This window comes from Uloborus diversus, chromosome 8 (assembly GCF_026930045.1).
Source record: "Uloborus diversus isolate 005 chromosome 8, Udiv.v.3.1, whole genome shotgun sequence".
Classification (NCBI taxonomy): domain Eukaryota; kingdom Metazoa; phylum Arthropoda; class Arachnida; order Araneae; family Uloboridae; genus Uloborus; species Uloborus diversus.
The window spans coordinates 103,085,057-103,104,231 of record NC_072738.1 but is presented as its reverse complement, the minus strand read 5'-3'; the positions used below and the strand labels follow the sequence as shown (position 1 = coordinate 103,104,231).

The window sequence follows — 19,175 nt, the reverse complement described above, 5'->3', positions numbered from 1 at the left end:
TGGGCGACTGTCTACAAGCAAAACCTACAACGTGGCTCCTGTTCATCAATTGTTGGACTTTGACTGTTGATTGACTATCAAGAATACTGCCAATGAACTGAACATGTCATCTACAGCTGTGTTTTGCATTGTTATTCATGATTTAGTGATGAGAAAACTGTGCGCCAAGTTCATGCTGAAGTGCCTTGCCACAACGCGATGCGAGTGCGTGAGTTCCTGGATAAATACCAGGTGAAAACGCTGTCCCAACCCCCCTCAAGTCTTCACATCGCCCCAACAATCTTCTTGTTTCCTCAGATTAAGGCAGACCTGAAGGGAGCCCGTTTTTCATCCATAGATGAGATTCAATCAGCCGTGACGAAGACCTTGAGAGAGATCCCCAAAAATGCCTTCAGGACGCTTACCAGTCATGGCAGAGACTTTGAAAAAAATGTGTAGAGGACCAAGGACATTACTTTGAAGATTTTTAAGTGTTTGTGAAATTGGTTCAAAAGCAGAGTAAATATTTCACCACTTCACATTGTCCCACATTCCCCTGCATGTATATAATACAGCTCAAAAAAAAAAAAAAAAAAAACTGATCATATATTCAACTGAAATATACAAATACAAAAGTGACGACCAGCAACAGGCTCTGGGCCCAGTTAGACTGGTTCTAGTCAATTTACAATCCCCAGTGAAGATCAATGGCCCTCTTAAAACTGTCTACTCCTTTGCTCATTACCACCTCTTCCGGTAAGCTGTTCCAAGGTTCCACTACCCTGCTAAAATAATAATTTTTCCTAATATCCATGTTAGCCTGAGATTTAAATAGCTTAAAACAATGACCCCTTGTCCTGTTTTCAGTGCTTAACTTTAGCCCCGTAACATCTTTCGTTTTAATAAATTTAAACAGCTGAATCATGTCCCCTCGGTCTCTTCTTTGCTCAAGATTGTACATTTTTAGCCTTCTAAGCCTGGAATCATAATCTAAGTGGGAAAGTCCACTTGTTAGCCTTGTAGCCCGCCTTTGAACCCTTTCCAATACATTAATGTCTTTCTTAAGATAAGGAGACCAAAACTGAACAGCATACTCCAAACGGGGTCTTATCAAACTTCTATATAAGGGCAGAAGAACTTCTTTAGATTTATTTGAAATAGATCTATTGATAAACCCAAGCATCTTATTGGCTTTGTTGCTAGCAATGCTGCACTGTTGGCTAAACTTTAAATTCTGACTTATTAGGACCCCCAGATCAGTAACTTTGTCTGCCTGACTAATGACTGAACCTTGCAAATAATAACTTGTACACTTATTTCCATGCCCTAAATGTAGCACTTGACATTTCCCAACATTAACAGCCATACCCCATTTATCAGCCCACTCCGTAATATGATCTAGATCCTCTTGCAGCTGATTTGCTTGTTCTTCATTTTCTACAGTCCCCATAACTTTGACATCATCAGCAAAACAATTCATGTTCCCAGAAATATTTTTGTGAATACCGTTCATAAAGACAATGAACAAAACAGGCCCTAACACTGATCCTTGAGGAACCCCGCTTAAGACCTCACTCGAATTAGAATAATTTCCCCTTACAACTACTCTTTGTTTCCTTCCGGTCAGCCAATTTTTTACCCAAATGAAAGTTTTCCCTCCTATTCCTATATCAGCTAATTTGCTAAGTAGAGCAACATGCGGTACCTTATCGAAAGCTTTTTGAAAATCAATGTAAACAACATCTACAGGCTTCTTATTGTCCAAAGCCATGGTAACTTTGTCATAGAAATGTAATAAATTAGTTGCACAAGATTTACCTTTCCTGAAACCGTACTGAAAACTAGTCAATAGATTATTAGTCTCTAGAAAATTTACTATCTTAATTTTCATCAATGTTTCAAAAATTTTGCAAACCACCGAAGTTAGACTGACAGGTCTATAATTTCCCGCACTCCCTTTAGTCTATATTGTCCACATATTGAGAGATACGAAGTTCCTAATTTGGTATCACTGACGATGTAACAATATGTACATCAACAAAAAGAAAAAAAAAGCAGTTATATTGTTTTCCACTTCACATCATAACAAAAGTCGCACCTATTTTCTTTTATGACAAAACAAAATCTGATGTTGACACGATTGATCAAATGTTTTGATAATTTCGAAGCATTTGATCGAATAATAATAAACAATGGGTGCAATACCCTCTAAAAATATATTTATCCATATTATGAGTATACTTAATTTCATTTAAAATCTTAATTATATATGTAAATGTAATTGGAATAAACGTCAATAATGCAAAATGTCTCTTTGCATCTAAGATCTGCAGTGTGACTTGTATGTAATATGCAATGTTTTCAAGTGCTATTAATTTTTTTTTATAGCGTGAAAAATTTTTCGGGCATGGGAAGCGAGTTCAATACTTTGGTTTTACACCAAGAAAATAAGTAAAAAAATTGAAAAACGAACCTTTATCAAAAAAAAAAAATCTTTTGTGAGGATTTTTTAGGGGGTTTTTTTTTGGAGGGGGGGGGGAGATTTGGCTTGAGTGTCCCAACTTGCCACAAATGTTCATGCTTTTGAACTATACACTTCTCTAATCCTTCAGAAGAAGACAGGGTTTAAGCTGGGTTCAAAAGTTCTTTAGCATAAAAGCTAAAATTGATGGAAAAATGTTAGCAAAATGCTAAAATGTTACATTCTCATATATTTATATATGTCTCAGTGTGTTTCATCTCCAGTTGAAAATAAAATTCATATTTCATTTGTGACATCCTTGAAAAAATAAGTACAACAACAATTTTTTTAAAACATAAAATAAAAAAAGAAAACAGGATTGGTGTTTAGAACGTTGCAGTCCCCTCTTCCTAATAAAGCAGTTTTTGGGGGGACACAATGCTGGATAAGACTAATAGTTATTGAACTTAACTGTAGTTTAAACATTTTAGCTAAGATTTAAAAAAGATTAAGTTGATTATCGCCATGCACGTTTCCTCTCTAGGATCATACATTTCTTCTTTATTTAAAAAACTAATTTATTTTTTATTTGAGCCAAAAAGAGAAAATGCATTGCTTAATTTTCGCAATTTAGATAGTGTTTTCGCATTTTGCGAAAAATGCGACCGTAGCGGAAACCCTGGAAGAAGAATAATGGTAAATACAATGCTGTTTTTCATATCAAGTATAAATAATTGCTATGTAACTGCCGAAAACAGAAGAAAATTAGGGGGCGCGATATCAAGGGGGGGGGGGGGGGCGGGAGTGATGGGAGAAAACAGTGATCATATTTTGATTCAAGGGCACATTTTACATGAGAATCATCAAAAATGATGTCAGAAGCATTTTGAAGGGGTATTTTTTGATGTGCAGTGTAATGGGTACCCTGTTATTGAATATAGGTATAAAAATTTTAAATGCTAAAAAACTCCCCACAAATATTTTTTCTGAAAACATGGTTACAACGTTCTTTAGTTCACATTTATGTAAATAACATGGATTGAAAGCAATTTTACCAAGACCTAGTTAGAAAGGGTAAAAATTATGATAAAAGTCGCAAAAAGGTACCCGGGTACCTGGTCATTGACGCTAGGATTAATATGTGTACACATAAAGTTGGTATGCATAATATTGTACATTTTAATGAATGATTAAAACAAATAGGACGTGTATTTATCATAATTGAAATAATTTTTAAAACTGATTTATTGATTAAATATGCAACTTTTCTTTAACATTAAAAGTTATTCACAACGAAGACAAAGGACTATTGTTTATTAGGACTGCTAAACAGCCTGCAACATTAACTAATAGCTACTCTTCACAAAACTTGTAACATGTTTTCAATGTATTAAAAAATTAATATACTTAGATTAAATTTGAAATTCATTTTGTGCGCATTAAACTATGAAACAAGTAGGTATATATTGTGCTATTTACACTGTTTGAAACATTTTAAAAATATTACACATAATTCTCCTATGAGGTGACTAACTTTTTGGAACGTGCTGTCATTTATTACTTGCATAGGGTGTAAAATGACTGCTTACTTAAATAATGAATAATGACTGATTATAGGATTGATGTTTCATATTTCTTTTAATTATACTTATTTATTTCAATTTTAAACTTCATTATTTCCTACATCCATGCCCAATGGCCAAAACTAAACAAAACCAATTTTATCCATGGTTAAAACCACCACTGGCTGAAACTCTAACAATGCTGCATCAGGTTAACTCAATTTTCTGAGCCTTTTTATGTATTTAGACTTAAAACTATTTTTCTCTCATGCAACAACAACTTATCTAACATTTGGCTATTTCTGAATCCTCTGATTTAGTTAATTCTATTTTTGTTTGCTCAATTTGGAAAAAAAGTCCGACCTCCAGTAACGGACGACAAAAATTCTCATGAAACCAAAAAACAGATAGGATGAGGCAAAGATAAATAATGGATATAATTCCCCTTTTTTTCCCCCTCAAAATGTGCAAAAGTTCTATATTTTTAGATCTAAATCCTTATTAAATTTAAATGAACATGAAACACTGGCAGACCTTGTAGTGGCTGTTTATAACCTTCCACCACTGCCTTGTAAATACCAATTGGCTCATAAAATTCACTGATAACATTAGATGGTCGCACTGTATTCATGGGTAGCAGTAACATCAGTTTTACCCGCCTAAAATTCTTATTATACAAATAAAAACTAAGGACTTTGTTACTGGACCCGTGTCTGTTACTGGTATTGGGTTGTTCGGAAAGTAATTTCGTTTTTTCCCGTCAGAGGACTTAATTACGTTTTTTCGAAACCAACTTCACACTTAAGCCGCATAACCATTATATGTCTTGAGAGCTGATATTGCAAGGCTTGTGTGTGAAAAAGTTCTATTAATTCTACGCAGTAGTTTTTGGTTGGTGCCCTTTTAAATATGGAGAGCAATAAGCAGCATTTTCGTCATATTTTACTTTTTTACTTCAGAAAAGGTAAAAAAGCTGTCCAAGCGAGAAAAAAATTGACGGATGTGTATGGAGAAGGTGTGTTAACAGTACGCCAGTGCCAGAACTGGTTTGCAAAATTTCGATCCGGCAATTTTGATGTCGAAGATGCACCACGGTCTGGAAGGCCGGTCGAAGCTGACAAAGATGCGATAAAGGCATTAGTTGATGCAAATCGGCGAATAACCACACAAGAGATCGGTGAGAGATTAAATTTGTCGAATTCGACTGTTTATGACCATTTGAAAGGCATGGGCTTAACCTCGAAGCTCGATGTGTGGGTGCCCCATGTCCTTACGGAGCGAAATTTGCGTCGTCGCGTTGACGCGTGTGATTCGCTCCTCAAACGTCAAGAAAATGATCCATTTTTGAAGCGGATTATTACTGGGGACGAAAAATGGGTTGTATACAACAATGTTAAACGCAAGAGGTCATGGAGCAGAAAAGATGAACCGGCTCAAAGCGTGTCAAAAGCCAACATTCACCAAAAAAAGGTGATGCTCTCCGTTTGGTGGGATGTCAAAGGAATCTTTTTTTTTTTTTTTTAGCTTTTGCCGAACAATACAACGATTAATTCAGAAGTCTATTGTCATCAGCTGGACAAATTGAATGATTCACTTAAAGAGAAGAGGCCCGAATTAATCAACAGGAAGGGTGTAGTGTTCCACCAGGATAATGCGAGACCTCACACAAGTTTGGTCACTCGCCAAAAACTTTTACAGCTTGAATGGGACGTACTGCAACATCCACCATATTCTCCAGATCTGGCGCCTTCCGACTGCTGTTTGTTCCGGTCCCTGCAAAAGTTTTTGGATGGCAAAACCTTTACCTCAAATGAAGATGTCAAAAACCACCTGAACCAGTTTTTTGCCAGCAAGGACCAAAACTTTTATGAGAGGGGAATTATGTTACTGCCAGAAAGATAGCAAAAGGTGTTGGACCAGAATGGCCAATATATAATTTAATAAAATATTTATTCATTATACGAAAACTGTCTTTCATGTTCCCCAAAAAAAAAACGAAATGACTTTCCGAACAACCCAATATCACTACCCTATGCATTATTAAGTCCTGGAGCTTTAGATGCTTTTATTTATGCAACAAATTAATTGTTACCTAAAAAATTTCCAATGCTTCTCATAGCTTGGGGATAGCGCCAAAAGACTAGAAGCTGGTAAACATTAATTGGCAAGGCCCCTTTTCACTGACAAATAAAATTTTTGAAAAAAAAAATCTTCGAAACTTTCAGACTTTTTCAGTAAGCACCTTAAGAATATTTTTTAAATCCTTAAAAAGGGGAATAAAATTGATTCTCTAACTTTGAACAATTACTGAAGGATTTATTTATAAACATTTATACAAAAAGAGCTCAGTGAATTTTTCAGGCAATAGATTAACACTAGTTTTAGCTTCATTAATCAGCCCATTTTCTAGAGTAACATATCTCAGTTTACAAAAAAAAAAAAAAAAAAAAGGACCCCATATGACTGTTTTGTATGCCTATAAACTCATTACCTTCCTGACCACATTTTTATGCATTTTATTTAATTTTATATCATGTTAATGCGCCTCTTTTGATTAGTTCGAATTTCACCTGGTCAGAGGAAAGTTTTCTTATAAGCATTACTGGTCCCTGGTAGATAATGTGTTAAACAAACTACATACATTTTTTTTTAAAAAGAAATTGATGCATGTATGTCTGGTAGAAGTTATTTAATGTTTCTTAAATGCATTATGTTTCAAAATACATTCCAAGATTCTTAAACACTCTTAAAACACTTTTTCTACAACTATGTTATTAAACTTTAGTACTTCTTAATTTTATTTAAAATATGAAAACATTATGAATATAAGAAATAAAATAAGTCATTTGAAAGTAGCATTGGTTAAATTAATATCTATTTTTCAAAATGATTGAAAGATTTACAGGATGCAAAAGGATTAAAACTTAAAAGCACAGCATGCAATTTTTGGCGCAAATGCAAAGTATAAAGAATTATTTTCATCCCTCTTTCACTAATTTGACATTTCTTGGCTTTCAATGACAAGAAATGAACAAAACTAATTTATTTTCTTATAGTGAACTTTTTTGGACAATAAAATTGCCTTTCTGGTGCAAAATTCGCCTATGTGGCACAGATTTTCCACCCCTGCCATAGCTCAGTCCAAAGTAGTTCCTTGGAGCTTTTTTACAGTCACATCCTAGCAAAATATCAATGGCAACATCTATTTAACCCTGACCACGAAGTGCATTGAATTCCTTTGTTTGATGGTTTGATTCCGACTCCTACTATAGGAACATTGTTTTTAATTGCTTTGTCATAAAATTTTACATGTGTAACTCATTAATGATGTGAACTCGGAAACGTCTAAAAAAGTCAGTCAAGAAAATACACGTCACAAAACTCAGCTCCCTGAATCACGACAAAAACAAATGCAACATATTAAAGATCAAAATCAATTTAATTGTAATAGTCTTTCACCCATGACAAAAAAAAAAGTGTTGTATAGCACTGCGAAAAGAATAGCCAACTACAATAAGGGTCAGGAATCTGAAATAACCGAAAAGACAATATGGCGACAGGTTGTTGCTATGGTGAATTTTGATTACTAACCTGTGTTTGTTTAGTGACACTTGCAAGGTTAAGACAAATCGATTGACTTAAGAATAATCCAAATTGGCAAAGGCATTTACTCTACAATGCCACATAGGAAAAAATATACATATATACACTCATTATTTATAGCACATTACCCTTCTTTCCGTTGCACACTTGCAGTCAGGTAAAAATCAACTCATTGATTACTAAACATAAAAGAAAAATGATAAATATTTACAGTACTGTATTTACTCTGTGAGGAACTATTAGTTTCATGTCTTTAATCAGTTTTCCACAATAATTGTTTCTAAGCCAGCTTATAAGGGCAAATGTGAGTATACTTACATTTTATAATAGAATACTTTAGATTCTCCTGTAGATGCAGTGGGAATAAGATGTTTATCCAACACATCAAGTATGTCTTGACATATTTCTTTCAATTCAGTTTCCACCTATGCAAGAAATACGTTTCATATTCAAATGTGAAATTATTACTTTCCTTTTAAATAATCCAATTCAAAAAGACAATATAATCATAAAGCTAGAACAAAGGGATTCAGTTGCATAGAAATGAAATTAACTCTTACCTCACCAAAAAATTAAATTAGTTACCATGAGTTTTATTGAACATTTCTCAAAATGCCAGATTTTGTTTTGAAAATAATCAATTCATTAACTCTTTTATATTAATATTTTAACAGAACTTTTACGAGTGAAAAGGGGCCTTGGGCACATTGGTATGTGAAATATTATCCAATACTCGAACTAACTCATGTCTTTTTTGTTTAGCATGAAAAAAACAAAGCTTAAAGATAATTATAACATATTAAAATAATGGAACCTTGTTAACAGCAACTCAAAGCAACTTGAAACCAATGCATCTTGTCCAAAAGGATAGAAACAGCAAAAAATAGGAAAAGGCTCAGGTGTTGGAATTAACGCGGTTGGATTACATTAAATTGACCATACACTATTTCACTATTTCAGCCAGAATAATGCACTATTTACGTATGCCAGAATCATCTAAATTTTCTCAAAGATCAGCACAACTTGGGTCTGCATCAACTTCACTGTAGTTATTACCAGAATTTTACTTTTCTAATTCTTCTAAAAGTTTCTTTTTTGTGGGTTGTCCATAAGTGGACGAACACCAACGTACCCCGGGTTCTTCATCTGAAAACTTGGTCACTTCAACTTCTAACACAATTTTTTCCTCTTAATAATGAAAAATAAAGAAACTGCAAATCATTGTGAACTCAAACAACGTACTTTAGCAAAAGAATTCACTTTATCACCCTATTCTTAAAACTATTGAAAAAAATTAAGTTGTAGACTTATGAAAATTATTTAGCATCGAAATAGTGATAAAATTCATTCAATGTAACCACACTAGAAGATTTCGTCATACGGTTTTGTAACAAAACTGCTGAGAGTAGGAGTCTGGAGTCATTTAAAATTTCGAGAGTCAGAGTGTTATTTTCCCTCAAAGTCTGCAACTCTGAAAGTGCTTGCGGAATCTAGCTATTTTTGTAAAGAAGTTGTCAGAACTCGAGTCGGTCATTTCCCCTCCAACTCTGCAGACCTTATTAGTAGGACTAAAGATGCTATTCATTGGTTCATCATAAATTGAAACAAAAAAATAACAACATTGATATAATTGAGACTGGTCCATCATGCCCCATCTCTCCTTAATACAAAGTTTACAAGATCGATATCATCACAAATAAGTTAAGAGACACAAGCAGGATTAGCATGGATTGTTTTAAAAAATATCTTAGTTATAAAATTATTCTGCTTAGGTATTTGGAGGAGATACAGATTGGCATTTGTCATCTGGTGTCTAGCTCAGTTTATTCCAGATTGATGAGTCATAGCACGGCCAAAATTAGTTTCTGAATGTTTTTGTCCTTGCTAATGGTATATCGCAGGGGGAGAAAAATAATAAACAGTATTATGTGTAAGTACAAAAGGATGGAAATAACTCAGCTTTGGTTCCGGCAATCGAATTTCCAGGGGTCTGTCCAGGATATTGCACAGGGTCTGTTTTTTGCGAAAAATAAAATAATTTTGTGAAAAATGAATTAATTTTGTGAAAAATCAAATAATTTCGCAAAAAAAAATTGTTGAATGGAAATTTTAGAATTTAGAGCGGGCACAAAATGCATGATTTAAACTTAAAGTAGAGTGTTTTCCTCTTCTATGTTGAGAATATCATTCTGGGATGTTTTTCTAGTATTTGGAAGGGGGGGGGGGGGATTGCTCCCTGGGGAAGTAGCAATATTTATCTACCATTCTACATTATGTTAAATTATACTAATAATATTTTTGTACAGCATTTAAAGTAATTGTAACAAAATAAATAATTAAATAAAATAAAATTCAGACGAGGGGGGGGGGGGGGTTCAGCATTTAACTTTTGACCCAACTCTTAAAAAGCACAGAATTTCCTTTAAAACTTATAAATTCCGTCATTTTAACAAAAATAAAAAGAGATTTTATTTGTTTACTTCTTAACAAAGCATATTAAACATCAAAAATTCAAAAAATCGGATTCCCATAGCGGATGCAAAGAGATCGCAATTCTCAAAGTGAAGGCATCAAAGGTATAAAAACGGCTTGTAAAAGAAATATTTTTGATTAAATTATTTTTAAACTGCATTTTAGAGTCCTATGATAAACGTATCATTAATATCTGTGGACACAGTTGAAGCAAAAATAAAATTAAACCATCGATTCAGCATTTTAATTTTTGACTCGTAAAGAAAATGGAATTTTGCTTTAAAAACTTGAAATGCGTGTTCTAACAAAAATAGAGATTTTTCATTTATTTGCATCTTAATAAAGCGAAGTTAGCTTGAAAAAAGAACAAAATACGATTCTTATATTGGATGTTAAAAGATTGTATTTTTCAAAATGTAGACATTTAAAGAAAAAAAACGGCAAAACAGTTTATTTAAAGTTAATCATCCTTGTTAGCATCGAAAAATCAAACCCATATAATTTTCTTCCAAAATAACAGTTAAACATCGCACAGCAACATAAAAACGCAAATATTGACAAGCTGGTAAAATAATGAGAATATTTTCTACTCAAGTCATTATAAATGTTTAACGCCAGACGCTAAATAGCGAAAATTTTGAAGTTGGTAACCCTATCTGAAGCGATCATATTTTTTCCCAACCCTTACTATACCTTTGCAGTTCTAAGTTCATTTCGCAGATATATTACAAGCCGAGCCCCGAGAAAAGTGCTTACCAACGCATTTTCAGAAAAGTTTATTTGGCAGCAGCAGTTATTTATCGCTTGCAGAAGCATCGCAAGAGTTTTTTTTTTTTTTTTTTTTTTTGCAAAATTAGCAGATATTGTATAAGCTGATCCTTCTAATTTGACTTTAAAAAAGGTTCCAAAGATTATCGGTTTTATCCACGGAAATATGCGTTATTTTGCTTTCAGATTTGCTCTTTCAATAAACCACTCGTGAAAGATCCATTCTTGTTTATCAGAATTTTGTGAAGGGTCCGTTTTATTTGATCGGATTTCTGTGAAAGGTCCGTTTTGGTGGATTGGATTTTTGTGAAAGGTCCGTTAACGGACCCAAATATCCTCTGGTCAGACCCCTGATTTCTGTGCTCCTTTGCGATTGATGTAACAACTACAGAATAAAGAAAAATAGCCCCTTTGGTCAAGGTTTGGTAATTACTTTATTTTTTTTCTCCCTTCAATGCTGTTGAGCCACACTACTTACATTCCAGTATTTATCCATCAGAAGGTCCTCCCAGGGAGTTCAATCCAAATTTTTCTACACACGTCAATAAATCTTCCGATATCCCTGCACATTTGAGACAAATTGCTCTTGAACTAACCAATAATGCTCCGAGGGATATTACTCTCGTTTATATGGATAGCAACAGAAACAAAAATACTTGTTCAGGTAGAGGAGTCTATCAGTTGCAGAAACGATTTCTTACCATATAAATTTGCGAAATTCCAATGACTGTTCTAACAGGTAGAGTACTTATGCTACCTAGTTCAAAAGACATCTGGATTTTGAGTGAGAGCCGGAGTGCCATCCAACATGTTTCAAAATGGCATGGGGAAGGAGACAGTATGGGGAGTGGCTGTTTTGAACAAGCAAATGAAAGCCCTTTGCACCTTCATCAGGGTTCATACTCATTTTTAAAAGTAAAAATTAGGGACTCGAAACATTTTAATGACTCGTCGAAAACAATAAAATAACTTTAGGTACACAATTTCAAAGTTTTCCTTTAAGGGAGCAAAGGACTTGATACAGGGTCAATCCATGTCACTTCAACCCAGTCATGACACCCATAGTCTCAGATTTTGGTGAAATTTGGCACAATTGTTCCTTTCATAAATTTATGAGAGAATGCAAAATTTTTTTGCTATATCTCAAACGGTTTAGATTTTATGGAATGTCAAAGTTTTCTGAATTTTACGATTTTTGCCGATGGCGCGCGTGAAAACTAATTTGCATTTATGCAGAAAATAAATTATAACTTCCCTATTTACCAACGAATATTGTTGAATTTTTTTTTTAATAAACCTGATTATGCAAGGATTACAGAAAAAATACAATTTCATCAATAATTATCAATAAAAAAATATAAAAAATTCCTAAAGTACAATTTATTAAGTTTTTTTGAGAAAGTTTTGAGCTATACTTAAAATGAGATATCTCCAAATGGGTAGTAAATAATCCCTCCATTTTTTTTTTAATTTCTGATCTAAAAGATGTATTTTATCACATAAAAAAATAATTTAGGTGGTTTTTACACTCCTTCATTTCAACAAGGGGCAGAAAACATTTTTTAAGATAGCTGCATGAAGAAAAAAAACATTAACACCAGCCTTGCTCTCAAAGGGTAAAAATCTGACTACTATTATGCAATTTTGTCTGGATGAAAAATTAGATTGAATATACAACACATAAATGGTAAAAATTACATTTAAAATTTGTGATTACAAAAATTAGGTGCAATGATGAACATCTGATGAACATGTTTATTGCAATGAAAATCATCAACTTATCTCAAGGAACATACATAATGTTAAAAAATCTTTTAACTTCAGATAAGTGAACTAATACTTTCAAAAATTGAGCTGACAATATCCCCCCCCCCCTTTTTTCTTCTATTTATGATCTTAAAAATTCATTTTATCACATTTAAAAATCACCTTTGTAATTTTTCCCTTCCTTCATCATTTTTTTAATCTTTAAAGATAGAAATTGTTTCAACTAACTTCTCTGGGAACTTCAAAACCAAAATGTTAAGCCAAAAAAAAAAAGAAAGAAAAAAAAAAAAAGTGATCAACCAGGATAATCCACTGTCATTCATCTTTATTCATCAAGTAATAAATAAGAGCTCCCCCTCCCTTCCTCTTACACTTCCAAGTAATGAATGAAAATAAACAAAGTAGCTGCACAAACCCCTTGAGAGGCTCCTTGAGCCCCTCCCCTCCCTTGAGAGCTCATACATGAAACTTGTCTGAAAAAGTTAGGTCTTTTTGAAACAGAACATATGGCCTTGACTTGTGTAAAATATACAAGTTCATACCACATATTATATGATTGGAGATTGTGCAGTTGCACTTAGAGTTTCCCACATATGAAATCATCATAGAAACAGAACTACAAACCTTAACCAATCAGTCATTCAAAAGCTGTTGCTTGAGTAACACATATGATTGAGTTTAATACTTTAACTGATTCTTATTTCCAATTACAGTATTTTTAGTTGTAATTAGAAATGAAAAGTTTTTGTTCTAATATTGTCGTTTAAAAAAAAAAATTGCTAGTAAAATTTTGATTTTGCATGGCTGTAAAAATGGAGACATGTAGCGTTGGAGAAGTACGCATAGTGATTGTCATTTGTTGAGTTTTGTCAAGAAAAAGGACACAAAGAGTACTAAAAACCTCTCTGAATCTGAGTTAACTTTATTGAAATTAAGAACAGGTGCAAGCAATAAGTTAAAAACTATTTGTCTTCATCATCAATGTGTGTATTTGCAAAAGTATGAATTTTTACAAAAGTGTTGTTGTGATCCTTTTGAAAGACACAAATCTTCAATTCAGAAAGGACTTCGCATTGTAACTTTAGAACTAAGTAGGACTATTTCAGCAAAAGGATTTCAAGTGAAACCAGGACAGAAGCTTTGTGCGAATTGCAGGAACAAGTTTTCTCAATTGAATGAATTTTCTGACGATATTGAAAAAACCAGTGAAAGCAGAAATTCCTCAGAAGAAGAAGATGATGGATTGAATCTTAATGAGTTAAAAAAATTACAAAAAAAAAGACAAATCGAGGAACTGAATTCTTCTTTGCATGAATTGGATGCTCCCCAGTGAAATTACATGCACTTGGAGAACACAGCAAACCATCTTATGGCAAAGAAAAGCTACAGAGAGTGCATGAAACTGTAAAAGAAAAAATTCAAAATATTCTTGAAGTTAATTTGCCAGAAGAAAAAGATGTCCCAGAAAAAGATATTATTCAAAAATCCAAAGATCTAGATCAACTTATTTCCATTATTAAGAAAGACTTAAGCAATGCTCCAAAAAAAAAAAAAAAAATTCAAATGTTCCAGCTGCATTGATGTGGCCAAAAAGGAAAATAATACAGACTTTCAATGCTTCTGATTACATAGTTCGCAAAGCACAAAAACTGTTTAAAGATAAAGGTTTTTTAGCAGAACCGGAGCCAAGACAGGGGAAAATGTTAAGTTCTGAAACTATTCAATTAGTAGAACAGTTTTATCAAAGTAGCGAGCATTCTAGAATTCTGCCTGGAATGAAGGATGTTGTGAGTGTTCGAAAAAACGTTTACGAAAGAAAACGCTTAATTTTGTGTAACCTCAGGGAACTGTATTTAAAATTTAAAATATAATACCCAAATATGAAGATAGGTTTGTCCAAGTTCTGTTCATTAAGACCAAAGTGGTGTGTTTTGGCTGGTGCTAGTGGCACACACTTAGTGTGTGTATGCACAATTCACCAAAATGTAATTTTGCTAATGAAGGGGGCGGGAGTGGTAGAAGGTTATAAAAAACTTATGTCCTTCATTGTTTGCCAGGACACAAAAAGAGAATGCATGCTGCGACATTGTGATGACTGCCCATCAAAAACCAACCTAATCCAGTTTTTAGAGTCTAAATTCGAAAATTATGAAAATGAAGAACTTGTTGAGTACAGCCAGTGGGTTACTACAGATCGTACTGAAATGATAAGATGTTCAAGCTCAGTGACAGAATTCATTGATATATTGGTTGAAAAATTGAACAAGTTGATTCCACATGCATTCATAGCCAAATCGCAAACTTCATTTTTCAAAAATTTAAAAGAAACTGTTTCATCATACATTGCTGTAATATCAATGGATTTTAGCGAAAATTATGGTTTTACAATACAAGATGAAGCTCAAGGTTACCATTGGACCTCACAGTCATGTACTATTCATCCTGTTATGATCCATTGCAAAGGTCCAAGTAATGAAAAAAATATTTCGTCACTTTGCATAATATCTGATGACCTAAAACATGATGTAGCTATGGTGCATAAGATTCAGGAAATAGTAATAGCATTCATTAAAGAGAAACACCCTCAAATCAGGATTGTTCACTACTTCAGTGATGGATGTGCTGGGCAGTACAAAAACAAGTTCAATTTTATAAATTTGTGCATGCACGAGAATGACTTTCAACTAAAAGCTCAGTGGTCATTCCACGCAACTAGTCATGGAAAAACGGAATGTGACGGAATAGGGGGTACTGTCAAATGTGGAGCCAGAAAACACAGTTATCAACAAGAGCTAGGCAAAGAAGTATTAACCACAAATGATCTTTTTGAATTTTGCAAAACTAGCTTCAAAAATATTCACTTCCAATTAATTTCTAAACAGGAAGTCGATTTAACTCGCCAGACTTTAGAAAGTCGATTTAAATCAGTAGAAACTCTTCCCGGAACAAGAATGTTCCACAATTTTCGACCATTGGATAATTTGGGAAACATTGAAGCAAGAAGAATTAGTAGTGATGAAAAACCAGCTCTCACTTTCAATCTCTACAACAAACAGCAAACTTCAATTGTGAAAATAGAACAGTTGTATTCTGGATGCTTCATCGCAAGTATATATGACAATTTGCGGTATTTTGGCATGGTGAATGAGGTAAATGAAGAAGAAAAAGATGTTACTGTAAATTTTATGCATTCTCATGCACCTTCACCATCATTTTTCTGGCCAAGTAGGGAGGATATTTGTGCAGTCCCTATTACTCATGTCCTTGCAGTTGTGGAGCCCCCCAAAACAACAACTGGAAGAACTTACCAATTTTCTCAAAACTTTATGAAAACAATCAACTCAATTTTTGAAAATACAAGTTCCCCTATCTGCAATTAAAAGAGTATAATATTATGCATGTTCCTTGAGGTAAGTTTTTAAAGATTGCGATTTTCATTACAGCATTTAATTTTGTAATCAAAATTTTTAAATGTAATTTTTACCATTTATAAGTTGTATATTCAATATAAAGGTATGCTCCAGACAAAATTGCATAATAGTAGTCAGATTTTTACCCTTTGAGAGCAAGGCTGGTGTTAATGTTTTTTTTCTTCATGCAGCTATCTTAAAAAATGTTTTGTGCCCCTTGTTGAAATGAAAGAGTGTAAAAACCACCTAAATTATTTTTTTATGAGATAAAATACATCTTTTAGATCAGAAATTTAAAAAAAATGGAGGGATTATTTACTACCCATTTGGAGATATCTCATTTTAAGTATAGCTCCCAACTTTCTCAAAAAAACTTAATAAATTGTACTTTAGGAATTTTTCTTATTTTTTTATTGATAATTATTGATGAAATTGTATTTTTTCTGTAATCCTTGGATAATCAGGTTCATTAAAAAAAAATTTCAACAATATTGGTTGGCAAACAGGGAAGTTATAATTTATTTTCTGCATAAATGCGAATTAGTTTTCACGCACGCCATCGAGAAAAATCGTAAAATTCAGAAAACTTTGACACTCCATAAAATCTAACCGTTCGAGATACAGCAAAAAAAAATTACATTCTTTCTTACATCCATAATAGAAACAACTATGCCAAGTTTCATCAAAATCCGAGACTATGGGTGTCAAAATTTTTGGGTTGATTTGACGTGGAATGACCCTACATATTATATATACACATAAACAACTGCATATTAACATTGTTTCCAAAATGCAGAAAGAGGCGAAATTGAGTGGGATATCACATTATCGGTGAATTACATTTTAAAATTTCATACATCACAGGGATGAGAGTGGTCAGAGAGCAAATTATAAAAAAAATTAATCATGCAGAAATGGTATGAGATCCGACTAGCCCCTAGAGTTCATGACATCCCAAAATTCAACAAAAAAAGGCCAATTGACCAGTTTCAAAGACACTAAATTTTTGCTTGAAATAATTGGGTAGTAATCAATACAATATACGGCACATATTGTTCTTAAAGTTATTATAATATTTATTTTTCAAATTTCAGTTATAAAAAAGATCAGGAAAATGGAGATAACTATAGAAAATAAGTTATATATCAAAACAATATTTTTAAAGTTTTTTTAGCATACGTTATTGGAGTGAGAGGTAAATTGAAGGAAAAGAACTCAAACCTCTTTTTGTCATCACTCAATAATATCAGTTTTTTAATTTTTTAGAGAAGAATATTAAAAACATTTGAATTTAAGGTATTGAAAATAAGAATGTAAATTTTAAAATTAGGTTTGTTTGTAAAGTAGTAATTTACAACAGAGTAAAAAATCTCAGTTTTCTTTATGTGGTAATACATACTTTTCACAGCAAGAATTGAAAATAAATAAATATATAATTGGTTATCCATTTCCCTTGCACTCAAACTCGTAATTTGGTTTAAAAAACTTCATAATACTATTTCAGAATCAAAAAAACAATTTGAAGTTGCTTCATTTAATCATGAAATTCCAAAACATTTTACAGGCTGTAAAACTTAAACCATTAGAGATTCACCATAAATATTTTGAATGCTTTCTAAAATACATAAAAAAAAGGAACCATGCCAAGTTTCAGGACAATCCGAGACTGGGGGAGTTGGTTGGACACTTTTTTGGTTGATTTTTGCATTATTTCAAAAATAAATTTAAGATATAAAAATATAATTGAAATAATGAATAAAATAAGCAGATACAAAGTAGCATATGGCAAAAAAAACCCTTCCAACATTAGAAATGATCGCAATATTTGCAGGATGCAAAAAGATTGAAATCTCAAACAAGGCATGCAATTTTCGGCGAAACACGCGTTTGGCATCATTGCCATGTTTCCTAAACATACGTTTTTAGCAGATATCGCAGAGAATGAAGATTTGAGAGGAGAAAATAGAAAAATAAGAAAATGGGACTAAATTTCATATAGTTTTTGAAAAATTAAGGAAATTTTCAGAAAATTAAGGACCTTTTAAGGGTTTTTTGAGGAAGTACGAACCCTGTTCATCGTCAAGCCAGATTGGATTAACACATTGCAAATTTAACATTAGTCTGAAAAAAATCAAGAGAGTGAAACAGCAGCAATTCCTGACTGGCGTCCGTACATCGGAGCAGTATTGATGCATCAGTTCAGAGAAAAATTCTAAACCGGTTTAGCGATGTGGTATGCACAAAGGTTTTTAGCAATGCATCACCCAGCCCTAATACATCTGAAGGGCTTGGGACAGAAATGTGACAAGATACAAGGAGTGACTTTTCGATCAAAATTTTTGTTTCTCATATTTAAAAATGAAATAAACATGACAATGAAAAATGGATCATGTTATTTGGCGAAAAACATATCTGATTTTAATACCGCAGAATATGGAATGTATATAATACCATTGAAAAATTCTAGAAATAACTATCTGGAAATTGGCCTACTGAAAAATTCACATCATGTGGCATATCACTATTCTTGCCAAAAGCCTTTCATATATATATGTGTGTGTCTGTGTGAATAATAATTTTGACTAACCTGTATCCGATATTGACGAATCATGTCAAGTTTTCCTTCAGCACCTTTATTTTCTTCTTTCTGTTCAATGCTGCTGATAATCCTCCAAGATGCTCTTCTGGCTCCGATAACATTTTTGTAGGCCACAGATAATAGATTCCTTTCTTCTACTGTTAATTCAACGTCCAAAGAAGCCACCTTTTTCATGGCTTCAACCATTTCTACATAAAAAATATAATTTTTTTTTTAAATAAAACAAATAAAAGCTAAAACATCAAATCATGACATTACATCATGTATTACCGATACAATTATTTCACACACATGCTTTATGAATTTCAAAGCAATTACAGGGTGGTGACAAAGTGCCAGATATTTATATTACTTGACTTACCAGACATTTTTTCGGTGTGAAGAAAAAGTATATAAAGTTGGAGAATGTGGGACAAAGTGAAATGGTGAAATACTTACTTTGCTTTTAGCACAATCTATCCGGCAATATTTTAACTATTTACTAATACAAGTTGTCAATTTCAGTCACGAAGAAATTACCTCGGGATGATCAAAGCATATATGATAATACAAGT

At 32.9% G+C, this 19,175-nt stretch overlaps 1 protein-coding gene across 1 annotated transcript in view; it reads right to left on the bottom strand.

The window, feature by feature from the left end:
* LOC129228045 (14-3-3 protein epsilon) overlaps window positions 1-19,175 on the bottom strand; it is a 38,593-nt gene that overhangs the window by 12,697 nt on the left and 6,721 nt on the right. The window contains exons 2-3 of the mRNA XM_054862675.1: window positions 18,610-18,809; window positions 7,924-8,030 (exon numbers count right to left, since the gene is read on the bottom strand). Coding sequence (XP_054718650.1) covers window positions 7,924-8,030; window positions 18,610-18,809 — 307 coding nt within the window. The remainder of the gene's footprint in view (window positions 1-7,923; window positions 8,031-18,609; window positions 18,810-19,175) is intronic.